The following is a 27882-nucleotide window of genomic DNA, read 5'->3' as shown; positions in this document are numbered from 1 at the left end:
AAAAAATGTGAACGTAGAAAGATCAGTTGTTGCCAATATGGCAGCCATGCACGTTCCTGGAGTGTTCTCTTACCGCCTGTATTCTGTTCTCTTCCACCAGCTGATCTACATGATGGCTACCACTTATAACTTTGCCGTTTTGAAGTTTAAGAGTCGAGAAGACTGCTGCACTAAGTTTTAACTGGTGTTCAGAGACACAGCACAGCACAGTCTATGACACTACACTGAGTAGAGACAGCAGCCACTTACTACATGAACTAAAAACCAACAGAACATAGACAAAAACATCTTCCCCATTAGTATTCACCTAAAGCGTAAATAGCTGAGTGTATGGGTCCTTTAGCATTTGATATGCAGGGATAGGCCTGTCGGAAGGTTCAACGGTACCTGAGGGGAGTTGTCTTCACAATGGGGTGGTGTATAGTTAGCAGGGTTATGCTTTTCTCCAGGTCATGTTAAGATATTATTAGGACATTAAATCAGTAATAACTCCCTTAATTGAATAGCACTCAGGCTTTTTGTAGAGTAGGCTTGGAGGAGGAAGACAAAACACAATTAATCTGAGGACAATACAGTATTTTGAATGAGTTCTCAGGCTTCAGTCAGTGCTATGACTATCGCTCTTACATTCGGGTTGAAAAAAAAATCTTTGTTTTTTACTAATGGTCAATTTGTCCGAGGACCACCCAGCCTTGGCACAGTGCCCTTTCCCCATTCATGTTTTCGGTTTGATCATGTGTACTTTTGTATTTTCTTGGTGCAAGCCACAAAGTGTTACACAGAGAATTGTCAGTATTACAAGCTTCTGTCACAAACTAGCTCCTAAATCGTTTCACGATATAGACACACTTCATCTGTAAGATGACATAGACAAGATGAACAGTGTTGTACAGTAGTACTTCAAAAATAACTGCGCATATAACTAGTATTTTGAAGAGTAAGGGCAGTACTAGGGGTATATTTTTGCTCAAGGTATATAGCCTCAGTTTATGGCTTCATACATTTTATAAAGGAGGTTTTCCTATTTTAGAGGAGTAATGTGATTTTTTTAATGCAATCTGATGCCTTCCTAGCTTCAGCTGATAGTTTCATGTTTTGTTTAATTATTTTTTCTTTGACTCATCCAGAAACGGCCAATCAGTTGTTTAAAGAGCCGCTGTTTTTTTTTAACACTGAGCCTGCATGCTTACTTGTAGTTTTTTTCTATTACTTAATCTGTTTATGATTACTTATATTCCATATTTCATAAATATTTAATTATTTCCTAAGATTTTTGAAGAATGTAGTTATTATTTTTCTCTTTCTATACAAAATAAACAATCTTTGTGTACAAAATATACCTATTGGTCTATATTATTGTCAAATGAAAGACAGACACTAACTAAGAACAGTACCAGTGACAGAACACAGGTTGATAAGGTTGACTCCATCTCACGTCTCAATCTAATTTCCCACTAACCTCTGACCTTCACTAACCACCATCCTCATCAAGCTTGCACGCAAAACCTCAAAACCCCCACTCCCCTTCCTCTCCCCTTTAAAAGGTCTCTTCTGTAGTATGGTTTGTTCATAGTGTAATAGTAATGTTAGTTCTGTTGATAATAATGATATAACATTACTGTGCAGGTTTGTCTGTTGTCTGCTTAACGTTGTGTTATATGTGTGTGTGACGTAGCTCTGACTCCTGTAGCCTGCTTTGCATCTTGACATGCTCACCGGCCATCCACCCTCACCCTTCTCTTCCAGATCCACTTCCTCATGATTCTCTCAGCAAACTGGGCCTACCTAAAGGACGCCAGTCACATGCATGCCTACCAAGACATCAAAATGAAGGAAGAGCAGGAGCTGCACGACATCACGTCTCGCTCAAAGGAATGTCTCAATTCCTACACATAAGGATTACGTCCTCGTCCACCTCTATGAAAACACACACACACACACACACACACACACACACACACACACACACACACACACACACACACACACACACACACACAGCTCCTGTAACCTGCCAGCTGCCCTCACGCAGCGCAGTAATACAGCTCCTAACAAACTAAAGCATCAATGTCGCTTTCTGCAACTAACCAAGACGTGTCGGAACCTCTGTTTTGTGTTTTGTATGTGAATATATTTTTGTTTTTATTTTTCTAAATTGTCGAATAAGAAAAATATGCAGTTTTGAACAATTCTTTTGATCTGTTCTTTTTTTGCTTTCTTCCTAATCAGTCTTCGCTGGTGAAGCTTGAAACATTGCACTATTCTAACACAAGAACGTAAAGAAATAGTGAAACTTGTTTTAGAGTGTTCTGTTATGATTCTGGCCTGACTGTTGGCCATTTATGAATAAGGGAGAGCAGGAAGTTCTTGTCAGCGAGAAGAGAATCCATTTTTTTTTATTTTATCAAAGATGCAGTTTTGATAACACTTCATAGCACAACATGAAACGCCTTACAACATCAGTTCTATTAAAGTAGTGCAACGTGTTGTTTTTAATTGCACACACGTTTGGTCCTCCTGGCTTTGAATGGAGAGAATATAAGGAAGAGAAATATGAAGGCACAACAACATTCCATTGTAGAACAGAACATGCATTGGTTGGCTTCATTGACAATTTATGTTTACCCCTCTTCCCATTAAAACTGTTAGGTTTAGATTCATTTTCTCTTGATAGTAGTTTTCCTATTTTAGGGCTGACATTTTGTTTTATGCTAATTCTAGTTACATTCGTCACATACATAAATAATGATGCAAAATACTAATTCCCTCAGGTGTACAATAGTGGGCCTACGTAGTTACTTTAGCTACATACACATGTATTTTACTTAACCACGTGCCCATGTGACTGTAAGCGAAACCATAGTGGTTTCAGATTTGAGTTTTAGTCCTTTTTGAAGGGTGGAATCCCTTACACTAAAATACATGCAAAGGTTGTTTTTTCTCTTAGACTTTAATTTTTATTTTTAAACTCTGGCAAGTGAATGGTGCCAATAACAATTCTACTGTTAGACTGACCAAAATATCATCTTAATACATCACCAAAGTGTGATACCATGGGTAATAAATAGTATCATTTTTTAAAATTTTTTAAATGCAGCAATTTAAAATGTCATGGTTAATGTCTTTGTGAGATGAAAAATAAATGTCAAATTTGACAATAGAGCATGAGGATGGTATTACTACCCTGTTGGACAGAGGGGCTTGTATATTCAAAGTATTGTTGGGATGAATAAATGCTTCCTATTGTATAGTGTATGATCTCCCACAGTTCATTCCAAATTCCCAGGTGACTTGAAATTCCCATTTGCGACTGTTACATGTTCATCCCTATAACTGCAAGATACAGGATGCTTCCATTATACTTGGTTGAGAAAAAAAAAAACAGTCTGTAACGAAACATTTGATATAATGTGATGTGCTTTGTTTACCATGGCAGACCTTACAACTTAGACAGTACAAGTGAAATGTGTGAATGTTATCCCTTCTACATCCAGGCTAACTCAGTCTTAGGATGTGGATCTACAAAACAAAATCTGTGCTTGTATGTGTACAATGTAAAGATGTTACAAGTCAGGAATCTTTTGGTGATGTTTCAATCTTTTATTTTATTTTATTGAATATATAACCACTTAAAAAATAAGAAAAAAAAGTTTCAAAACCTCTTGAATTGCATTTCAGCATTGTTTTTGACATGCAATTGTGAAAATACTGACAATTACTGATGTAATCTTTTTCTTTTAGGTAGAGAAGACAGGGATATTGATGTTAATTCATTATTGCATGAAGGAGAAAACTGTTTCTGCAGTGATACAGGTGATGTGTAGTCATATGTACTGACAACTATCGTAGGCAGTGTTTGCCTGTTTCCTTTTATTTTTTCTAACAGAGAACCAATTAATCCATTGTATGTCCATTGTATGTCATCGTAGTCCTAGGTGTTTCCAAGTATGCGAATCCTCTATAGTATTTTGTAACCTAATAGTGTACCCCATTTTTTTCTATGAGTGTCAAGGGCCTCCTTGTGAATTTATTTCAGATGATACTTAATGCATCACAGTATTATGAATATTAATCATCACCATATAATTGAAAATGGCAATCTGACCATGAATACGGTTCAGCCAAAGTTTAAGCCACTAAGTCTTGATTGACAACATCTTGTTTTGTGAACAAAGTGGTCTCAGAAATATTGTAGAACAGACACTAAAGCGGCCTGCAGGAAGATGACTGATGTGAAGTGGATGACTTTGATCATGCAGTCTCATTATACAGCGTTTCCTGTGTATAAAGTACCAACAAATGATAGAAATGGCTACTGATCAATCACCAGGAGGACACCAATCCAACATCCTGTCTGACTGGGATCCCCTCTGACATCTCTCTCAACAAGCCTGTTAACTGTTTTTATGAAAATAAAGAAATACAAAAATGAACCACTCAATTATGTACTGCATTTATTTTCCATGTCAAATGGGCATTGAACCTAATGTCATGGTACACACACAAAAATAATTTGTGAGCAAGTGTCGATAAGTCACTTTGAGGCACTGTGTGATTTATAAATCAAAGTTTTATTTGTGTTAATGAACCAAGACTGACATTTATACAACTTAAACATCTAAAAACAACAAAGTAAAACGTACAGCAGTATTGTACCTTTCACACTCTGTGCCACCTCACCAGAACTCATCTGCATCTTCATGTGAGAAAGCAACGCTAAAGAGGAATAGAATAATGGTTTATTAACAGTAGTCTCCGGATAGGATTGAAAAACACATGTTTTTGATAAATTGGTCTAAAAATCAAAAGACTGGCATGTCAGAGGAGAGGAGGTCCTTTCTTGTGAAGTGAGCCAGGAAACCTCACTGGCAGTCTCTCTGCCATATCTAAAATCCGCCCCGCTCTTCTCCTCTCTCACAAGCACTGTGAAATGTTTAGACTTACCTATCATCTTTCTCATCAGACAAACTCTTGGCTTCGGGGCTCCTGTGTTCTGGCTCCTCTCTCCCAGCAGGGATCTAAAAAAAACAACACAAATTCAAACACTACGCTGGATACACTCGCCTGCTGCTTCCGTTCCACAAGAAAAACGGGGCTTCGCACTTCAGAGGACAGAAAAGTGTGTGAGACTGTGTTGCACCTGTACATGCGGACTCCGTCTTTGCTCCATGATCATCTTCAGGTACTTCTGGAGTGGATCTTTGTCCGAGGACGGGGCTTTCTCCTCAGGCTCTTCTGCCTCCTTCAGTTCTTCCTGCCCTCTTCTCTCCTCCTTCTCTTCATCTCCCCCCACCTCCTCTCCATACTGCTGTACTTCTTCCAATAGCTTAGAAACAGATAAGTCTATCCATCAATGCTAAGGTCAATCCATCAATGTTAAGGTCATTATAGAAGGAGGTGAATGTGTCAATGCAACAGCCTAGAAGTTAATCCCCACCCTTTCTTTCTCCAATCTCTCCAGTTCTCTCAGCTCCTTCTCCTGGGCTTCCTCCTTATCCCGCTGTCGTTTTTCTTCCCTCTCTCTCCTCTCTCGCTCCCACCTCAGCTCCTCTTCTTCCTCCTGTCTGGTAGGTTCATCCAGCGTTTGTTGAACTTCTACAAATCAAAGTGGGTTCACTTGAGTTAAAAGAATGTGCGGAATCGGTGCTCCCTGCACAGTGGTTTTAAAAACGGGGCTACCGTACTGCAGTATAGTGGTAAGCTATCAAACATCAGGTTGGATAAAACATGGGCAGAGTATGGCCATTGCATTGTGGGTGGGGTGACGGATCAGTTAGTCTAAAAGTTGGGTGTGCTCTTCTAGGGAGAGGGGATGTGCTCCCTTACTCACCCCCCTGCAGCTGAGCCTCTGTGAGGTCCCAAGGGGCCCGAGATGGGGGGACAGTCAGGGGCCCGTCAAGGGCCTCCTCCTCATTGCCCGCCGTGTCCAGGAGCAGCTCTGGAATGTGGCTGGGCTCTAGAGAGGGGGGAGTAGAGAGAAAGAAAGTCACAACGAGGCCCTTTATGCTCAGACCAGGAGGACCAACACAGAATACATAATCAGCTGCCCTTCATCCTTACCATTGTACCAGGCCAGCGAGAGGCCACTCTGGAGGCCAGTCACACATTAAAAAGCAGCCATAACTGATTTAGCAGTAGGTGTTGTCGTTACAGTGATTTACAGTGATTTGACCTGTGTAAATATATGGAAAGAGTCATTCCTGATTAAGGCCACCTTAAACTGATATGTATTACTAGATGTCTAGCAGTCATTCTAAATGGGATTCCCCAGTAAAAGTATGGGACTGAATGCGACACATTGGGTTAGGAGGGGCATTTGGTATGGGCAGAAATATGGCATACTGTATGGCCCATACCCTCTGTTAGCTGGTACTGATTCAGCACTGAGAGTCATAGGTGAAACATGCCTGGATTTGCAAACACTCCCAAATCTAATATGGATCAGTCAATCGGCTACATCAGGCGCAGAAAACCTTGGATGCATCATTGATAACGAAATAGGTGAATATTTCAATTCCACTGGTCAACAACACAAACCAATATCCCAACACCATTCCTGCAGTGCTGAAGGTGTTTGCTCTCCCCCCTTGCCCCTCCCAAGGTATGATTCCAGTATTACAGCATTACAGTGGAGAAACGCACAGGTGCTGTATGTTTAGGAAGCAAAGCATGCTGGGAGCACAGAGGGCTGCCTGGCGTCCTATAGAGAAGGCTTCTGCCATCTCAGATATCTCCAAGCCACAGGAGTTATTAATAGACCGACTACAGCATGGCGAACTGCCGACCACAGATTAAGGTGACATTTGAACCATACCGCAGTTCGATGGTTACGGTCAAGAGAGATTATACCGTGGAATGTAATAATAGGACTGGAAACAGACATATCAATCACAATCCGGCTTGGTGTTATTGTGCTTTGTATCACAGTACCCCAGGAATATACCTTGCACCTGTTGTGTCATCTGCTGTATCTTTAAAAACAAGACGGACACCAACACAACACAACGAAACTGATCTGGGATTAAGAGTACCTGGCAAAGGCTCTGTGAGATCTTCAATGGTTATCTTCTCAGGCTGAGGGGAAGACTCTGACTCGGAACTGGAGAAGATGATTTGCTGTACCTGTGGTGGACTACAAACAAACAAACAACTGTAAAACTGAACTGATCGTAGTGTATTGTTATAATGCCGATCATGTGGTGAACCCCCGGTGCTACCTGCATTGGCCTCGTGCAGTGCTCCTGAGCTGAGGGCTGCGAGGTGGGGAGAGATCTGAGGTAAAGTCCCCTGAGCACGCTACCTCTCCGCGTGGCAGGGGGAGGGGGGAGAGCTGCCTCTCAGGAGACAGCACAGGAAACGCCACAGACGATACCTCAGCCTCTGAGAATGAGAGGGGGAGCAACTGTTAGTTACAAAATGCAGCAAACAACAGAAGATACAGCTTCAGCACTGTCACTGTCAGATGGGGTTTCAAAATGCTTGAAGTGGAAGGGCTCAAAGGGGGGAAATATGGAGATGACAAGATGTCGACTAAAACTCAGAATACAATGGTATGGACGGACTCAATGACTCACAAGTTATGAATGGGATATAAAATACTAACTATACACCAAGACAAGCATTGTATTAGTGCAATGACAGTAAATTATTTCCAAAACACATTTACTGTCTTAGCAGTAAAGCGCCTGGGACATTAAATCCATTTGAAGTGAAACAACCCAATAAAACAGATTGCACGCTTCTACCTTCCACAGGCTCTGTGTGAAGCTGGCTCCTGGAGAGGGAGAGGGGTGTGGAAGACAGGCGCCTGTGGGGAGAGGAGGTGCCTTCCAGGGGGTGTCTGTCTCCTGAAAACCGGGCCTCACTGAAGTCCAGAGACTGGAAGTCCCTTCCGCTCCCTGGACCAGGGTACTGATCCTGGGACGGGTCTTCAGCGAAGGTCACTCTGGGTTGGGGAGAGGCGGGGGCTCTGGTACGCTGGGGAGGGGGTTGATGTTGAGGCGAGAGAGGTCTGTGGGAGACTTGTGGATGCTGGGGTGAGTGTGAGCAAGGTTGGGGGGGGACTTGTTGTCTTTGGGGCGAGCGAGGGCGTTGGTGAGAGATATGTTGCCTCTGAGTTGAGTGAGGGCGGGGTGATACCGGTGCTCGTTGGGGTGAGAGGCATCGTGGGGTCAGCATGTGAGACACGGTGGCGTGCACCGCCCTCTGCTGGTAGTTCCTGTAAGCTTCCTCCAGTGTCTCCGCCTCCTTCTCCAGCTCTCTGATCCTGGCCTTGGCGCCAGCCACCAGCTCAGCGTCAGAGTCTGGGGAGCTGCTCCGCCCCCAACGAGACCTGCGCCCTTGAGAGGGCATCACACCTGCTTCACACACGTCATCATAACCAGCCACCCAGGCTCTCAGGACACCTCTGTCCACATAGATATCAGGGGGCACTAGTTTATCAGGATTGAGCTCCAGCACTGAGCGGTCCACTAGGGAGGGCTTAGGGTTACGCAGGACCTCGTTCTCTAGAGCTGCCCACCCCAATCACACAGAACACACGGAACCAAGAGATCGAAGGGGGGGAAGAAATGGGGAGAGAAAGAGGAGAAGATGAGGTCAAAGACAAAATACCAACATTATAAGGTGATAAGATGGAGAAAGTGATTTGTAGACTGATCTCAGAGAAGGCTAAGGGTGCATGTCAATATCATGAAGTGGATTCCTCTCCTTGCCTCCATTCCTTCATCTGCACTGATCTGAGAACAGTGATTAAGCGAAAGTAGTGTATCGAAAGCCTACTGTAGGACTTGCTTTCACCTGTTCAACTTTTGAAGATCAGAGCAGGTGAAGGAACAGGAATGAAGAGTCAGGAAAGGCCACCATTGAGATGCAGACTACTATACAAGCTAAGCTACACAAGCTAGGTTTCATGCAAAATACAGAGATGTGAAGCAGAGCTAGATAAAGGAACTACAATATGCACACATGATTCAGTGTGACTAGCCATGTCTAAAAAATCAAATAAGCCACAGGGACCATGCACAGACAGTGTACCTAGTTGTGTTTGTCGGAGCTGCATCTTGATGTCCTCTGCATGGGTGGTCATCCACTGAGTCCTCTCCTCACAATCTATGAGCTGGGCCTTCAACTGGGCACAGCGCTCCACCTGGTATACACAGGCACAATCAACAAGGGGTTAATACAGACAGAGAACACCTCCAACGGGTGGACAGAGCCAACAAGGGGTTAATACAGACAGAGAACACCTCCAACGGGTGGACAGAGCCAACAAGGGGTTAATACAGACAGAGAACACCTCCAACGGGTGGACAGAGCCAACAAGGGGTTACAGACAGAAAAGAAGACCATCCAACAGGTGGACAGAGCCAACAAGGGGTTACAGACAGAGAAGAAGACCATCCAACGGGTGGACAGAGCCAACAAGGGGTTACAGACAGAAAAGAAGACCATCCAACAGGTGGACAGAGCCAACAAGGGGTTACAGACAGAGAAGAAGAGCATCCAACAGGTGGACAGAGCCAACAAGGGGTTACAGACAGAGAAGAAGAGCATCCAACAGGTGGACAGAGCCAACAAGGGGTTACAGACAGAAAAGAAGAGCATCCAACAGGTGGACAGAGCCAACAAGGGGTTACAGACAGAAAAGAAGACCATCCAACGGGTGGACAGAGCCAACAAGGGGTTACAGACAGAAAAGAAGACTATCCAACAGGTGGACAGAGCCAACAAGGGGTTACAGACAGAGAAGAAGACCATCCAACAGGTGGACAGAGCCAACAAGGGGTTACAGACAGAGAAGAAGAGCATCCAACAGGTGGACAGAGCCAACAAGGGGTTACAGACAGAGAAGAAGAGCATCCAACAGGTGGACAGAGCCAACAAGGGGTTACAGACAGAGAAGAAGAGCATCCAACAGGTGGACAGAGCCAACAAGGGGTTACAGACAGAGAAGAAGAGCATCCAACAGGTGGACAGAGCCAACAAGGGGTTACAGACAGAGAAGAAGACCTTGCAACAGGTGAAAGATGACATGCAGGCTCCCAATTGGACCGGAACTCATATGTAAGGCCTAACCATAAGCACAAAGAACTAAACGTCAGGCCAGATGTGTGTTAAAGACAAGAAGTCTCTCTAGTCTCCACATTATTTCCCACACTATCAGAGAAGCATTGTGTCACTGACCTCATTGTGGAGCTGGGCCTGCAGCACCTGTCTGTGGCTATCAAACTCCTCCTCTGACAGCCTCCTGGCACTCTCCAGCCTCCTCAGCTCCGTCTGCAGCGCCAGCTGCTCCACCGACGGCCTGCCCAGATCTATGGGGAGACAATCGGCTAGGAGAGTCACAACATCCCGGCAAACAGCTTACACATTAGAGCACTCATTGTACAGTATATCCAACTACCAATCTTTAACTTTTCAATTAAGGACAAGTTATAATGGGCCTAGGTTAGGTACTTTTCTTAAAATCACTGTGACAATGCCCCAGAAATGTCAAGAGAGATTTTGTGGCAAAAACGTTAACTTTTGATTTACACCTGACATTATGTGATACACTCCAGTTAATCTCCTCAGCTAGCTACAGTATATTGGTTTGGCTGAGATGGTGCTGGGAGGCTGACATTATCGAGCACATGGTACTAGCCTAACTCGGTGGTTAATGAAGCCTACTGTTAGTGAGGAAGAGAGCGGCCCATTGGTCCCCCATCCACCCTTCTCCTTTGACAGGAAGAACATTGTGTCCCTCAGAGAGGGATGAAGCATTGGCCCTCTGCCCTCTGTTCCTCCGCAGTCGTCTGGACTCTCCACCCCCACATCCCCCCTGCTTTCACCTCACAGAGCAGTCTGTAAAGCCACAAACACTGCAGAGAGGGTCCCGCATTGACAGTCATCTAGAGCACATCCAAAAAGACTGCCACAGTGCCAAGACCAGCTGGGCAGAGTAGACTGAATACTTCCCACTAGAGTCTATACAGACTCCACACAGTCAAACCACAAAGCCTTTGAATGCCTCAAACATGACATACTGTATCCTCTCTGGGTTGGAAAAGAATTTCATGCATTATTTGTATATTTCTCAACACATTCCGTTTGACCAGAAAATGGAGAGCATCTTTAAACTAGGTAACCTCTGAACTAACGACAGTGAAAAAAACAAACGTTTCCCTCTTAGAGAAAAGGACTAGTCAAAGAGAGAGAGATGCTAGAGGCTAAAACAAAAGCAAAGGGAGGAAAGGAAAATTTCACTGGTTCCCCACACGCCCAGACTGAGCCCACCAATGCAAAACTGAAAGAAGGCAGTAGTATATCTCATATGGTAAGGCCACCATTCCTCACCTGCCCGTAGGCGCTGGTTCTCCTCCTGAGCTTCTTCCAGCTGTTTCATCAGCAGCCTGAGCTGGGCCTGCTGCTCCACCCTCTCTCGCCTCAGGGTGGGGTAGTCATTCATGGTCTCCAGCCTCTCTCTCAGCAGCTCATTCTGCTGTGTTAGCAGAGAGTACTGAGACTGGGACGTGTCCAGCTCCATCTAAATGACAGAGAGTAGCATGTGTACAGTTAGGGCCGAATCAGTATGTGAAAATGTTATGTCTGTGTATCTCATAGTACAGTGCCATGCAAAAGTACTCATCCCCCGTGGAGTTTTTCCTATTAAGTTGCATTACAACCTGTAATTTAAATGGATTTTTATTTGGATTTCATGTAATGGAAACACACAAAATAGTCCAAATTGGTGAAGTGAAATGGAAAAAAATAACTTGTTTATGCAGTACATTCCACAGAGCTGGGCTTTATGGAAGAGTGTCCAGAAAAAAGTCATTCCTTAAAAGAAAAAAACAAGCAAACACGTTTGGGGTTCGCCAAAAGGCATGTGGGAGACTCCACAAACATATGGAACGTACTCTGGTCAGATGAGACTAAAATTGAGCTTTTTGGCAAGGAAAACGCTATGTCTGGCACAAACCCAACACCTCTCATCACGCCGAGAATTACATCACCACAGTGAAGCATGGTGGTGGCAGCATCATTATGCCATGGGGAGGTTTTTTTTTTTTTTTTCCCCCATCGGCAGGGACTGGGAAACTGGGCAGAATTGAAGGAAGGAGCTAAATACAGGGACATTCTTGAGGGAAACATGTTTCAGTCTTCCAGAGATTTGAGACTGGAATGGAGTTTCACCTTCCAGCAGGACAATGACCCTACGCATACTACTAAAGCAACACTCGAGTGGTTTAAGGAGAAACATTTAAATGTCTTGGAATGGCGTAGTCAAAGCCCAGACCTCAATCCAATTGAGAATCTGTGATATGACTTAAAGATTGCTGTACACCAGTGGAACCCATCCAACTTGAAGGAGCTGGAGTAGTTTTGCCTTGAAGAATGGGCAAAAATCCCAGTGGCTAGATGTGCCAAGCTTATAGAGACATACCCCAAGAGACTTGCAGCTGTAATTGCTGCAAAAGGTGGCTCTACAAAGTATTGACTTTTTTGGAGAGGGGGTGAATAGTTATGCACGCTCACGTTCAGTTTTTTAAATCTTATTTCTTGTTTGTTTCACAATAAAAAATATTCTGCATCTTCAAAGTGGTAGGTATGTTGTGTAAATCAAATTATACAACCCCCCCCCCCCAAAAAAAAACTGTTTTATTCCAGGTTGTAAGGCAACAAAATAGGAAGAATGCCAAGGGGGTGAATACTTTCGCAAGCCACTGTATGTCTCAGTTGTACACATTAACTTACTCAGCTTAAAACTGTATACCATCCGATGACAATCTGTCTATGGACAATCCTACAAAACAGGGCCTGTCTCTGCCTTACAGTGTTATTGGTTGCCAAGTTTACCTGCAATCGTCTCAACTCAGCACAAGCTCTGCTGTGTTCCTCTAGCTTGGCATCGATTGCAGCCGACTCCTTCTGCATACGAATAGTCTCCACTGAGAGAAAATGAATGTGTGATAAGACATTTGTATAAAATGATACAAAGCACAACAGTTAATACATTGTTTATAACGACGGCCTACAGGAAAAATACAGACCTTTGTTTCTTTTTTCATTCTCTGTGAGTTTTTCAGTCCTTTTGGTGTACTCTTCATTTAACTCAAGCTGATATCTGATAGCCAGAGAGAAATATCAAATAATCACAAATTATTTATACAAGGTAAGCATTGACATAAACAGCATGGAATAATGACTGACAGTAACATAAATGTCATAGGCCTACATGTTAGTAATGTTAGTAATATAAGACAGCAATGTAATAAACTGGGTGGTTCGAGCCCTGAATCCTGATTGGCTGACAGCCATGGTATATTTAAGCATTAAGGCCCGAGGAGGTGCGGTATATGGCCAAAATACCACGGCTAAGGGCTGTTCTTATGCACGACGCAACGCGGAGTGCCTTGACACAGTCCTTAGCCGGGGTTGTGATATATGGCCAATATACCAAGGCTATGGGCTGTGTCCAGGCACTCCGCAATGCATCGTGCCCAAGAACAGCCCTTAGCCGTGGTATATTGGCCATATACACCACACCTCCTCTGGCCTTATTGCTTAAATATAGCATAACGGTAACATAATCGTTTCCTTAAGTGATGCACTGCTTAGCTTACATCAAACTTCTTATACTTAGACTGTAACTATCCCAAAACCATGACATGATAGCACATTATGATACTGGCACTGGGTAGATGCTCTATTCAAGAAGCCATGCATCTGGACTGCTTGTTATACAGCCTCTGTGACCAGTACTCCTGCATGTTACACTAATGCTAACTGACAGCTGGCTATACCAGCCAGATTTACGATCTAAAAACAAGTACTGTGTGGTTTTGGATTTAAGAGGTGATAGATGTAGTGAGTCAAACTTATTAGCATTCAAAGCTACTTAGCCCAATTTTCAAGGCAGTACAATACACTGTATGGTATCATCCCTGCAATCCCTTTTATCAACTGAATCAGAAGGTTAATTAATTGTCTCTGATGAACTGGATCCAAGCACACAGTACATGAACAAAATATGCATAGAGGATATGAAAGTGAATGTCAGAGTATACATATTTTTGCTCTACACAAGAGTGCCACCTTCTGGATGCAGAGAGAAGTAATGGAATGATGGCTTCTGTGCTGGGAGGTGAAGGGAAATCAAACAGATAGAGCAAGCAACGATCATCTTTAAAAAAGTACAGAACAGTCCAAGTAGGCTACATTTAGCAAAATGCCATCATAAGACCTTGAAAGCTCATTCTTCAGCTTTTGGTCATAGGTGTCCTCCGTCGTCTTCACTGAAAGCTCTCTTCTTCTCAGCAGCTCCTCCATGGTCTTGGTCTTCTCTTCCTGTATTTTGCAAGTCCTGTGGTGAATAAGCATTCTGTGAGTAACATGATAAACCAAACCCTGATAACCCCAGTATGACAATGATTCAGCATGAGTATGGCGATATGACTTCATCTTACTTTTCAAAAGCCTCCATCCTTAACCTCAGCTCAGCTTCTCTATTCCGCACGGTTTCTAACTCTTTCAACACAGCTTGTCTTTGCATATAGATGTCTTTTTCCTCAATCTGAAAAACACAAATGAAATACAAAGTCATTCGTAACATCACATAAGCACACAACACCCGAATGCAAAAAGTTTAAGAAAATAGAACGACCCAAATAAAACATGAATTGGCCACTGACTCGATGATTGGAGAACTGAGAATCAACTACCTCTTGTTGTTTCTGTAATCGATCGATGGCATTCTTCTCCCTATTGATCAATGCCCCCAACTTCATCTCATAAGTCCTCTCCATGTCCTGCCTCAGCTGCAAAATCTCTTTGCGAGATTTGTCTTTTTCCTCCATCTTCACTTTGGACATTTCCACATCTTTATAATGTTGCAGCTGAAGAAGCAAAAAGCACCATGTTTCTCAATGCAAACATTTCCAACACTAGAACATCAGAATGCATAAAGAGGCGAAGAGAAATAGAGTCATACCTTTGCATTCATTTCGGCTTGAACCTGTGCTTCAACTTCTGTTCGATATGCAGCAAGCTTAGATTCATAGGACACCCACTTGTCCCCTTTGTAGCGGAGAGCTTCATACTCCTCATCGATCATTTTCATCTTGTCAACTGCACACACAAAAGGTTATTAAAATGTAACGTAACGCAGTATTTTACTCTACTACTGGGTCAACTTGAGAGTGCTTCATGCTTACCAAGAGATTCTCTATAAGCTGGCGTACTGGTGGTCTGAGTATCAGCATCACGCCGTTCTCCATGCAGATGACGGTCTGTCAATTCTATTAAGAGACTCATCAGGAAACCTGGAAGAAACATCAATAAGGGCCATGGCAGGATGCTTGAGCTGACAAGAGGGGGCTTGGCATATGAAAGTAAACATCACGCAACATACCCTTATTCTCTTTCTGTGTACTTGATGCCTGTTGAACAATATACAAATAACCCGTCATTCACATCATTAGGTACAAATTATATAATTTTGTATAATTTTACCAAGATGATGTGATTACCAGAGATTTGTAAAGTGGTGACCGCGGGCTGATTTTCATCATTTGAAGAAGGTCCCCTGAAGTGAAAATCTGGCAGGGTGTAGATGAGAGCATAGTCAACAAAAGAGTATAACGTAGCTGAGAGTTCAGCACAAGCAAAGCTGACCACACATTACTGGAGTGGGGTCATTCAGAGCTTCAACATAATACAATGCATTGTACAGGACCAAACATAAGGTAGTGTGTAGTGATGGGGGGGATCCACAGTTGCATATCGGGATCTTATCATTTTGACAATATATCAATATTATATTTGCTCTAGTTGGCTGTACCTGCACCAAAACGTCATAGCTTGTTCTTCTTTTAAAATAGGGAATCAATTTGTTGTCAGCACTTTTATTTCCATGACTGAACAATACATTTTTTTCCATGGCTCTCTCTTGTCCCTCTGCAGCAGACATATCGTGAACAATATTTTTGGAACATCGAATCGCAATAGAATCACATTACTGAATCACAATACATAAAGAATCGTGAGAATTGCAATACATATCGTATCAGCACCTAAGTATCGTGATAATATCGTATCGTTGATGTCCCTGGAAATTCCCAGCCCTAGTACTGTGTTACTGCTCCAAAGCATAAGTGCAAGCGCTCACCTTATCTTTGCCCATGCCACATTCAGGGTAGAACACAGACAGGGTGTACTCATACCCAGAGTTCCTCAAATGATCTGCCACCAGACTGTTAGAAGCGGTGACCAGGACAGAGTCTGACTTCATAGGGACTGGCTTGGGAACAGTTTCTCCACTCAAGATGGGGTGCTTCAATTCATGGATCAACTGATTACGAAGCTGCGTCTAGAACAAGGAAATAACGTCTGACAAAGGGGGAAACAATGGTCTTTGGTAGTAAAATACTAAATACAAATGTAAATACTTACTTTAAGTGTGTCAAGCACTCCTCGATTCTTAAAGGTTTGGTAAAGCCTCTTCCTCAGCTCATCTGGGGATAAAGCCTCCTCCTTGGCAACAGACATGTTGTCTTCAATTGGGGAACAGAGGATCAATCAACGAATAATTGCTAGCTGATTTTTCTTGCTGGAGACAAGTACCAAATTCTCTGTAACGCGACTAACATGTATATAGCTAGAATTTATGACACGTATTTCAACGTATTCTGGTTTAAATGACCTGCTTAGTGACCAACGGCGTCCTCTCCGCCCACAGCTTTGAATTCAACGTTATCGTTTTAGTTCCGGTCGCACAGTTATGATGCATCAATTCTGTCTTTGAAATCAGAAATAAAAACAAATACATTAGTCAACTAACAGATATATTACTACATATGTATACATCAAATGTAATATAAGATATAAAAAATTACTGAATACCTTTTCATTGCGAATGTATTTTATATTCAACTTTTCAAGTCGTTATCAAACAGCGACGGTATTACGAAAAAGAAAGGCTCGTTTTTAACAGGTAAATTCACATTTGATTTATCACATTAAAACCATTGCTAAGGAGGTAAATGCAAATACCTATGGGATCTTTATGAAAATTAAGACTTGTCGTTTGCTTCAATTTGTTTAGCTTGACGATAATCACGTATTTGCAGCACGCTACCTACATTAACGTTAGCTACAAGCTAACTTAGATAGCTAGTTAAGGATTTAAGTCCAGTGTCCATATTACTACTATCCAATAATGTGTATGTATTTCTATTCACACAGAAAATTGCAGATTGCTGGAAACAAACATGTCTGGGAGCTTCTATTTTGTCATGGTTGGGCATCACGATAATCCTGTCTTTGAAATGGAATTCTTGCCTGCTGGTAAAGCTGAGTCAAAGGAATGTATCGTTATGATTTACTCAACATAATGTATATATTTATATGTGTGTAGTACATACATGCATGCATACACGTGTATATGTGTGTTCCTGATAACTGTCTAAAGGGGCAGCTAGCCTATATAACTATGTATTGCGATATTGGTCCACATCCAGTAAAAAGAAGAGGATACTGTAATGCCCACTCAATTACCATTCTCTTATATGTAAACAGGATGACCACCGGCATCTGAACCAGTTCATTGCGCATGCAGCCCTCGACTTGGTGGATGAAAACATGTGGCTGTCTAACAACATGTACCTGAAAACTGTGGACAAGTTCAACGAGTGGTTCGTCTCTGCCTTTGTCACTGCAGGACATATCTTTTTCTAGCTTTTACCGAATACCCACAGGTACAGTTGAAGTCGGAAGTTTACATACACTTAGGTTGGAGTCATTAAAACTTGTTTTTCAACCACTCCACAAATGTCTTGTTAACAAACTATAGTTTTGGCAAGTCGGTTAGGACATCTACTTTGTGCATGACACAGGTCATTTTTCCAACAATTGTTTACAGACAGATTATTTCACTTCCAGAGGGTCAAAAGTTTACATACACTAAGTTGACTGTGCCTTTAAACAGCTTGGAAAATTACAGATAATGATGTCATGGCTTTAGAAGCTTCTGATAGGCTTATTGGCATAATTTGAGTCAATTGGAGGTGTACCTGGGGATTTATTTCAAGGCCTTACCTTCAAACTCAGTGCCTCTTTGCTTGACATCATGGGGGAAAAAAAAAAAATCAGCCAAGACGTCAGAAAAAGATTGTAGACCTCCACAAGTCTGGTTCATCCTTGGGAGCAATTTCCAAATGCCTGAAGGTACCACGTTCATCTGTACAAACAATAGTCCGCAAGTATAAACACCATGGGACCACGCAGCCTTCATACCTCTCAGGAAGGAGACTCGTTCTGTCTCCTAGAGATGAACATACTTTGGTGTGAAAAGTGCAAATCATTACCAGAACAACCGCAAAGGACCTTGTGAAGATGCTGGAGGAAACGGGTACAAAAGTATCTATAGCCACAGTAAAACGGGTCCTATATCGACAGAACCTGAAGGTCCGCTCAGCAATGAAGAAGCCACTGCTCCAGAACCGCCATTAAAAAAGCCAAACTACGGTTTGCAACTGCACATGGGGACAGAAATATCTTCTGTTCTGATGAAACAAAAATAGAACTGTTTGGCCATAATGACCATCGTTATGTTTGGAGGAAAAGGGGTGAGGCTTGTAAGCCGAAGAACACCCGTCCCAACCATGAAGCACGGGGGTGGCAGCATCATATTGTGGGGGTGCTTTGCTGCAGGAGGGACTGGTGCACTTCACAAAATAGATGGCATCATGAGGGATGATAAATTATGTGGATATATTGAAGCAACATCTCAAGACATCAGTCAGGAAGTTAAAGCGTAGTCACAAATTGGTCTTCCAAATGGACAATGACCCCAAGCATACTTCCAAAGTTATGGCAAAATGGCTTAATGACAACAAAGTCAAGGTATTGGAGTGGTCATCACAGCCCTGACCTCAATCCTATAGATTTGTGGGCAGGAGGCCTACAACACTGACTCAGTTACACCAGCTCTGTCAGGAGGAATGGGCCAAAATTCACCCAATTTATTGTGGAAGGCTACCTGAAACGTTTGACCCAAGTTAAACAATTTAAAGGCAATGCTACCAAATACTAATTGAGTGTATGTAAACTTCTGACCCACTGGGAATGTGATGAAAGAAATAAAAGCTGAAATAAATCATTCTCTCAACTATTATTCTGACATTTCACATTCTTACAATGAAGTGATGATCCTAACTGACCTAAGACAGGGAATTTTAACTAGGATTAAATGTCAGGAATTGTGAAAAACTGAGTTAAAATATATTTGGCTACGGTGTGTGTGAACTTCCGACTTCAACTGTAAGTAAGTAACCTTGCCTGAGCCAGAACAGTCCATAGTGCAGGAGCATATCTCCTGTTTCTGCAGCTTGATTCAACAGCTACAATTCAAATCTACATAGGATGCTAGTCTATCACAGGGACATACTCCCAATATTGAGTGCCAGGCAGAGAACCATTGGATCTTGTTCTTTTGTCTTTGGGATCTGGAAATGAATGGTGTGGCTGTTGAGGAGACTTAATTACTTGGTGTTACCTTAGATTGTAAACTGTCATGGTCAAAACATATTGATTCAATGGTTGTAAAGATAGGGAGAGGTCTGTCTGTGATAAAGAGATGTTCTGCTTTTTTGACACCACACTCTGCAAAGCAGGTCCCGCAGGCTCTAGTTTAATCTTATCTTGATTATTGTTCAGTCATATGGTCAAGTACTGCAAAGAAAGACCTCGTTAAGCTGCAGCTGGCCCAGAACAGAGTGGCATGTTTTGCTCTTCATTGTGATCTGAGGGTGAATAGCAATAGTATGCATGCCAGTTTCTCTTGGCTAAGAGTTGAGGAAAAACTGACTGCATCGTTTCTTGCTTTTATAAGAAATATTAATGTGTTGTCAATTCCAAATAGTTTGCATAGTCAACTTACACACTGCACTGACACACACACTTACCCCATCAGACTTGCCACCTGGTGTCTTCATAGTCCCCAGGTCCAGAACAATTTCAAGCAAACATACAGTATTATACAGAGACATTATTGCATGGAACTCCCTTCCATCTCATATAGAGTTAGTGAACAGCAAACCTGGTTTAAAAAAATAAAACCTCACAATGCCTTTCACCCATTTTACCTACTTTTTGTGTGTATGTACTGACATGTATATGTAACTGAGAGATGCACACACACACTACATGTTAAAATACTTTACATACGTTTAAAAAAATATTGTGTGTAATGTATTTTTCACTATGTGTCGGACCCCAGAAAGACTAGCTGTCGCCATTGGCATCGGCTAATGGGGATCGTAATAAAATCAAGACTTGACTGGGGATTGAACCCACTACCTACAAATTTCATGGCAGACACCAACCACAAATCCACAGAGACCTCTGTAGCCCTCTGGAAACATTGCAACAAAACATAAATATTATGTCTACAGTGTTGAATTCAACAAATCGTCATTGTTACAAAGGGCTCAGACAAATAATTAGTGTGTGTATTCCATAATTCCCTTAACCATCTCCATCACATATGAGATTCATCATGCTTCATGATGTACGACAAGAAGATGGAATCAAAAACTTCTTCAATGACGTGTATGATTTATACATTAAGGTGAGTTATCCTTCCTATATACAGTATGTTCATGTATAATTCATATTCTGATGATTTTATTCTTGTTCATTATTCTGTGCTCTTTTCCAGTTTGCAATGAATCCTTTCTATGAAACCAATGCTCCAATCCGGTCGACGGCATTTGACAGGAAAGTACAGTTCCTTGGAAAGAAGCACCTCTTGAGCTGATGAACTAACCTGGACAACATGGTTGTGTAGCTTTTTTAATGTCTTCATTGTGTGCAGTTTCCAGTTGAAATATGTTTTTTAAGACATATATATATACATAATATACACATAATTTGTCTATGATCACCTGTTGTATGTCTTATAATTTCAGTATGTATTACTGATACTTCCCAACCACTGTATAAAAGCTATTGTAAGCATGGAAGATTATGTTGCATAATGAATGGATGGTACACTATATATACAAAAGTATGTGGACACCCCTTCAAATTTGTCGATTTGGCAATTTCAGCCACACCCATTGCTGACAGGTGTATAAAATCGAGCACACAGCCATGCAATCACCATAGCTAACATTTGCAGTAGAATGGCCTTACTGAAGAGCTCAGTGACTTTCAATGTGGCACCATCATAGGATGCCACCTTTCCAACAAGTCAGTTTGTCAAATTTCTGCCCTGCTAGAGCTGCCCAGGTCAACTGTTCAAGTGATGTTATTGTGAAGTGGGAAAGTCTAGGAGCAACAATGGCTCAGCCGTGAAGTGGTAGGCCACACAAGCTCACTGAAAGGGACTGCCGAGTGCTGAAGCGTGTAAAAATGGTCTCCTAGGTTGCAACACTCACGACCGAGTTCCGAACTGCCTCTGAAAGCAACGTCAGCACACTAACTGTTCGTCGGGAGCTTAATGAAAGGGGTTTTCATGGCTGAGCAGCTGCACACAAGCCTAAGATCACCATGTGCAATGCCAAGCATTGGCTGGAGTGGTGTAAAGCTCGCCGCCATTGGATTCTGGAGCTGTGGAAACGCATTCTCTGGAGTGATGAATCACACTTCAAAATCAGATGGACTATTCTGGGTTTCGCGGATGCCAGGAAAATGCTACCTGCCCAAAATGCATAGTGCCAACTGCAAAGTTTGGTGGATGAGGAATAATGGTTTGGGCTAGGTCCCTTAGTTCCAGGGAAGATAAATCTTAATGCTACAGTATATAATGACATTCTAGACAATTCTGTACTTCCAACTTTGTGGCAACAGTTTGGGATAGGCCATTTCCTGTTTCATCATGACCAACTCCATATTAATGACCATGATTTTGGAACGAGATGTTCGACGATCAGGTGTTCACCTACTTTTGGTAATGTAGTGTATGTGTCACCAGAATTTTGTTTCCAAGTTTGATAATAATGACAAGGTTTGTATGAGGCTTTTCTGAACTTGAATGAGCTTGTTAAATATTATCCCATTCAAAAGACGGTAATGTTAAACATTCACAAAGCTGTCTGCTGCCTTAGGGGAATTCTCTGGCGCTGCCCAAATGCTCTGTGCAAATGCAACTATGCCCTGCACACAATAGTTTTGGAAACATTTGCAACCATACTTTCATATAAGCGAGAAATAATTTTTCAAACACAAAACACACTTAACATATGCAGTTCAGGAAAGTTGCACCCGGCTGTATTTTGTGGAACACTCGAAATCTGGAGTGGCATGTGTCGTAGCCGGCTGCAACTTTGCTAAACTGCGCAAAGTAAGTGTACTTTTTTGGATTTGCAAGATTTTTTCTTGCTTGTATGAAAGTTAAGTTCCAAAGGTTTCCAAAAACGCATTGCAAGTGAGGTGTATTTGCGTTTAAACAGAGCGTCTGGATTGTAGTTCACATGAAGGCAGCTGTGTTCCGTACCATTGGCTGAGAAGCCAAAAGGGTGGCCAACTGTAAGCTGGTTATACACTCCCTTGGGTTATTGAGAGCTAGTTAAATCAATGTAAATGTGGCTAAGTTTACACAGGTAGCCCAATTCTGATGAGATCTGCTCTGATTGGTCAAAAGACCCATTGTTGGCAGAATATCAGAATTAGGCTGCCGGTGTAAACTAAGCCATTCATTCCTGAGGTTTGTGAAATGCTGACTCACTGTCCAGTTCCTCTGATTAAATACTATCATTAACATAATTTGGGGATTTCCTCAGGTGATCTTGTTCCAAATAATTCACTGGTATACATGTTTGTGCCGTACAAAATAATGTTGATTCACCAATCACTTTCTGCTAAACTGAAATCGCATGACAATTGACTGAGGGAATGGTCTGCCTGTAATGGTTATTTTATGAATGCAACAATCACACCAAACATTTCACAATGACTTCCTGCCGAAGTCTTACTCTGATATCAAGTCTTTGTTTTCATAATTTGTAGGGTTTTTTCATAGTGAGGAAGAAATAAACGTTTTTTCAGGGGAAATGATTCATTCATGGAGAGTTTATTCAAATAACATTTTCCATTCAACTTGCATTCCAATAATTCTGGACAACACTGCTGTAGCTAAATAATATGAAAGTGTTCTCAGCACTCTACCTGAATTAGATGAAATATCAATGAGGAAATTGTGATAATGGACAATACTGTAAAATCAATAACGGTTGAAATCCAAAGTCTTAGTATCAAAACTATACTAGCAAGGAAGAAAATGAAATTGAGCTCCATAAATGTAAATAAAATGCATGTAAGATTAGATGTCCATAGAAAAACTGGCAGTGGGTTTTGCTGATGACATGACGGTGGTAGGCCTGATAACTGACAATGAGACTGCCTATAAAGAGGTCAGTGACCTGGTAGTATGGTGCCAGCACAAAAACCTCTCCTCCAATGTCAGAAAGACAAAGGATCTTATCGTGGACTACAGGAAACGGAGGGCTGAGCACGCCCCCATCCACATCGACGGGGCTGTAGTGGAGCGGGTCGAGAGCTTCAAGTTCTTTGGTGTCCACATCACTAAGGAATGAACATGGTTCACACACACCAACACCGGTGTGTGTGGTGAAAGCACGACAGCTCCTCGTTCCCCTCAAGAGGCTGAAAAGATTTGGCATGGGCCTTCAGTTCTACAGCTGCACTAACTCTTGACTAATTACATACAGTGCTGCTAATGTTTGATCTATCCTGTTGCCTAGTCACTTTACCCCTACCTGTATGTACATATCTACCTTGTACCCCTGCACATCGACACAGTACTGGTACCCCGTGTATATAGCCAAATTATTGTTACTCAGATTTAATCAGCATTGTTAGGAACTTAACTTTCACTGTTTACAAAGCATGTGACAAATACAATTTGATTTGAGGTACATACAGCATATTACCTTGTTCAATCATATCCACCTAATTATCACCCATCTTAATTACAATTATCCAAGATATTGGATCACTGAAATTCTGGTATGATAAAAAAAAAACTAAATTATTTACAAACTATTAGTGGTAGTGAGCATAAAATGTCATGCAGTACATACACACAGGATACCAACAACTATTTATTGAACATTCCTCATCTCTTATCCTTCTGTGCAGGCATTAAAACATGTAGTCCATTACATAATGATAACTCATTAATTACGGTATGTTGAGAACAAATATTGCAAGGCCAGCAAGTTGTATAGAATTCTCAGCGCCTATAATAAACAGTAAGAAATCATAAGCCTTAATTTCTGCTTACATTTCTCCCTCTACAATAAAGTCGTGACAGTAAACCTTGATCTTAATCAAATAAAAATACTGCATAAATTAATCTATCAACATTTGTTGTTATAAATATGAATATATTATGTATATTCTAATCCCATTCAGGTCAGTTGATTAAAGTGACTTGCTTTTAAAGTATCACATTTGGGGTCATATCTCTGGATAAGGTCCTGAATACAATTTGAATGCAATCAAATATATTTTCACTGGTAAGGCAGCACATTTGTTTCAGTCACAGTGTAAGAAACCCTTTCTACAACAACATAAAAAAAGGAACTTAGTGTGTAACATGATTTGGAAATTAAACATTATAAATATATTTCTGGCAACCACATTGTTGTAATATGTTTTAAGACTATAATTCAAATACGGCACAGATTGAAATTATAATGCATTTCTTGGAATCTGACAAATAACACCATTCTTCAGTACCCTCTTCACATCAATGAGTCCAGAGACCAACAAGCCCAGTGGATTATCATCCACAGACACTAGCCAGTGCTTGCACATGCTATTTGAGAGAGCATGAGTGTTGATAAGCCTGTGTGTCTTCCTAGCTCCAGTTCTTTATAGGTTGTAGGCCCTACATTATATCAACAGCAGGAAGCACTGGAGCGGGGCTTTCTGTGGAGGTTAACTGTGTCTGTGGGGATGAGGTGGTCTGCCCTCTCCTCCATGGCTAGCACATTCCGCACCGCCTCCTCAAAGGCTATAGCTACGTTGGTGGAATCCTTGGCACTGGTCTCATAGTAAGGGTGATTGCCGTTATCCCGACACCACTGTTGAGCATCCTCAGCAGACACCTGCCTCTCCGTCACATCCACCTTGTTCCCCAGCACCACGAAGGGGAACTTCTCGGGCTCCTTGACATCAGCGTAGTAGATGAACTCCTTCTTCCAGTTGGCCAGGTTGTGGAAGCTCTGGTTGTCATCCACGCTGAAGGTGAGCAGGCAGCAGTCAGAGCCGCGGTAGAAGGGAGTCCTGAGGCTGCGGAAACGCTCCTGTCCAGCCGTATCCCAGATTTGCATGGTGACCAGACGGCTGTCCACTTCCAGGTCCTTGTTGAGAAACTCCACGCCAATGGTGTGGAAGAGGTGTGTGTCAAACTTGTTGGTGACGTAGCGGTTCATGAGGGAGCTCTTCCCCACTCCTCCGTCTCCCAGCAGGATGACTTTCAGCAGGGATGACTTGGCGGTCATGGCTCTTAAACGGCACGTGGACTCTTCCTCTGGAGAATAGGAACCTGGAGGACAGTAATGTGTAACTAACAACTGTAGCACAATAGCCTTTACTTTACTGCTCAGTGTAGATATTCTGAAACCTATGGAAAACACTTGAATGTTATCACTTTATCTTACAACAATTAAACACTAGTCAAATCACACAAATAGGGAGAATTGAAATGTGGTTAACCTTCACCAAAGAGACTTGACTTACCCGTGAATTATTGAAGCCTCCCTCGGTCTCAGCTGGCCCGGATCACGTGCTACAGACAATGGCCGGGGTTCTTAGTCACGTGTGTCTGTTTCGTGTGGGTCATTATAATGTGAAGCATAGTCAACATTCAAACAGCTGGAATGAAATATTTAGCAAGCAATGTATTGACTGAACCTTCAAGTATAGCTACGTAAGATAAACATTCAGTACAGTGACTGCACAGCTGTCTGTATTACCAGCATTTTTACAAAACATACCGACACATAGTTCAACTGACATGTCATAGCTACGGTTTGCTAACAGTAGTTATTAAATTGCCAACTAGTTGGCTAGCTAATGTTAGTTAGTGTTGTATAACTAACGTTAGCTAAATAGCTAGGTAATTATGACACGGAAGAAGAAGAAAAAATCACGGTGAAATATTGTTTGTAACGAACTTAAAATAAAATAGGGCGCAACGCCCTCACAACAGGCTGAAGTTGGATGACAATCAATATTGAGCTAGCTTTGTTATGCTAAGTAGCCTAGCTACTATAGCTATTAAGCATGCTGAAAACGATTTAGCAAACGTTAGCTAGCTAAACCTTCAGACACTTAATTACCTTACCGTTGGCAAGTTTTGAAGAACACATCCAAGGACTGTGGTAGTTAAAAGCTTTTTTTCAAGCTGTCAATTGTTTGGCTTCAATAGGAGTTAGCTAACGTTAACTGGCTGGCTCAACACTGATGGCGGACTAGCCTCTGTTTCCACTCATGTGACCCAAGAAGTCTCGAACTTTTTACAGTACTGTTAAATGTTTTCGAGTCCCATCACTCAGTTCACAATAGCAGATTATTTATAATAAAAAGCCATTTTAAACAAAAGCAACTGTACTGGTGACTGTTTTAGCCATAGAGATTGATAGAGGACTCATCTTTGTATCTGGGCTATTATAGCGTCTGTGCCAGTATTGAGGCTATCTCCATGTTAAAGTAGTACATATTTTTTCATGACTGGCTGATCCTTCCTGATGACCCAGTTAGACATGACTCCAACAGGGTCACCAGGTGGGATCAGCCAATAAAGTTGGAAGTCCCATCCAGTTGGCTACATTAAATGGTGGAAGCCCTCAATGCTAGGGGCCAGGGTTCCTGTTATTAAGAAGCAGGGGCTACAGTTTTGCTTCGGTGCTGCAGTTTAACTGACACCCGGCCCAGAAAAACAATTGCTATACACTCCCACATAGAGAAATCAGATTAGAATATTCCTAATACGACACTTTAGTCATCACCTTTTTTCACAATATATCCATTGAATTATTCAAATAATTGTTGCGAAGGACAACAATGTTACATGTTTTTTCATCCAATGTTTACCATGTTTTTAGGTGACGTGATGTCATTGTCACTGTTCGCACTGCTCCCTGTGCGCACTGAGTGCTACCCGGATATAGACTGTCCATGAATCAGTGTTTGCAAACGTGAGTAGATTACCTTGAAAACAACGGTCAGACATCTTGAACGCAGTTTCCAGTTCTTATTATACCATTGGTGTTGTCCATGCTAAAATTGCCCTTTTGGCCACTAGAGGCCTCTATCATTTTCTATGGTTTTAGCCAGTAAATAGCTAGCTAGCTGCAGTACTCAATCAACACCGCTTCTGATACTTACAGAAACAGAGCCACCAGAGAGCGATAAACACACGGTAGACAGGACTAGCTAGACCAGTACCAAAATCAAGCTACTTTTTCCATAACTTTTGACCAGAGTAGCACTGTAATGCACTTTTGATGAAATCTTCATCAGTGCTCATTGAGTAGAATACTCAGTCCAAAACAACGTTCAAAACAATATTGTGAAAAAACATGCAACCCATGAATAGAGCTGCTGCCTAGACTGTCTGACAAAATCACTATTTTAGTAGTTCATAGTAAATAAGGCATACTTTTATGACTGCTGAATACCAACTATTAGTTGGTAGAAATACCTTGTGAAGCAACTGCTTTCTATCCCTCTGAATCATGCATTCTCTCTTCTCTCCATCTGTGTCTGCTCCACACAGAAGAGACAAGTAGGCGGGCTCAATGGATTATGGTCATTGTAGTTAAATACCATGTTTTCTGTGAGAAACTATGTTGAATATTGGCCAGT

The 27882-nt window shown here is 42.0% G+C and overlaps 3 protein-coding genes and 1 non-coding gene across 14 annotated transcripts in view; 2 read left to right on the top strand and 2 right to left on the bottom strand.

Annotated features, from left to right (window-relative positions):
- gpm6bb (glycoprotein M6Bb) overlaps window positions 1–4433 on the top strand; it is a 49974-nt gene extending 45541 nt beyond the window's left edge. For 2 of the 3 annotated variants that reach the window (XM_035773520.2, XM_035773519.2), the window contains exon 7: window positions 1747–4433. In XM_035773520.2, coding sequence (XP_035629413.1) covers window positions 1747–1896 — 150 coding nt within the window. In that variant the 3' untranslated portion in view covers window positions 1897–4433. Of the gene's footprint in view, window positions 1–100; window positions 1340–1746 lie in introns of those variants that run through there. The other variant, XM_035773521.2, reaches the window with a different exon arrangement.
- Window positions 4434–4552: 119 nt separating this feature from the next.
- ofd1 (OFD1 centriole and centriolar satellite protein) lies at window positions 4553–16724 on the bottom strand. Its single transcript, XM_035773518.2, has 22 exons — window positions 16435–16724; window positions 16151–16351; window positions 15513–15581; window positions 15395–15422; window positions 15198–15305; window positions 14975–15111; window positions 14706–14879; window positions 14451–14557; window positions 14228–14347; window positions 13035–13108; window positions 12841–12932; window positions 11338–11527; window positions 10186–10316; window positions 9037–9148; window positions 7746–8513; window positions 7218–7380; window positions 7032–7132; window positions 5831–5956; window positions 5438–5595; window positions 5141–5326; window positions 4945–5018; window positions 4553–4716 (listed from the first exon to the last, which is right to left on the bottom strand). The coding sequence occupies exons 1-22, from the start codon at window positions 16528–16530 to the stop codon at window positions 4677–4679; spliced, it is 3255 nt and encodes a 1084-aa protein (XP_035629411.1). The 5' UTR covers window positions 16531–16724; the 3' UTR covers window positions 4553–4676.
- A 3799-nt stretch (window positions 16725–20523) lies between these two features.
- Window positions 20524–22749, top strand: LOC118386101 (uncharacterized). Its single transcript, XR_008139690.1, has 2 exons — window positions 20524–20611; window positions 20702–22749. It is a non-coding gene; the product is annotated as an uncharacterized LOC118386101 (transcript).
- A 291-nt stretch (window positions 22750–23040) lies between these two features.
- On the bottom strand, window positions 23041–27832 carry LOC118386096 (ras-related protein Rab-9A-like). Of its 9 annotated transcripts, none has more exons than XM_035773509.2 (3): window positions 27719–27832; window positions 25753–25837; window positions 23041–25558 (listed from the first exon to the last, which is right to left on the bottom strand). In XM_035773509.2, the coding sequence occupies exon 3, from the start codon at window positions 25512–25514 to the stop codon at window positions 24909–24911; it is 606 nt and encodes a 201-aa protein (XP_035629402.1). In that variant the 5' UTR covers window positions 25515–25558; window positions 25753–25837; window positions 27719–27832; the 3' UTR covers window positions 23041–24908. The 9 variants fall into 9 exon arrangements, with proteins under 9 accessions (XP_035629402.1, XP_035629406.1, XP_035629408.1 ...); XM_035773513.2 differs by having other exon boundaries at window positions 25753–25887; window positions 27719–27811; XM_035773515.2 differs by having other exon boundaries at window positions 25753–25801; window positions 27719–27804.
- Between the last annotated feature and the right edge of the window lie 50 nt (window positions 27833–27882).

Source organism: Oncorhynchus keta, chromosome 7 (genome assembly GCF_023373465.1).
Source record: "Oncorhynchus keta strain PuntledgeMale-10-30-2019 chromosome 7, Oket_V2, whole genome shotgun sequence".
NCBI lineage: Eukaryota > Metazoa > Chordata > Actinopteri > Salmoniformes > Salmonidae > Oncorhynchus > Oncorhynchus keta.
Note: the sequence above shows the minus strand (reverse complement) of the source record. Positions and strands in the feature narration are given on the sequence as shown.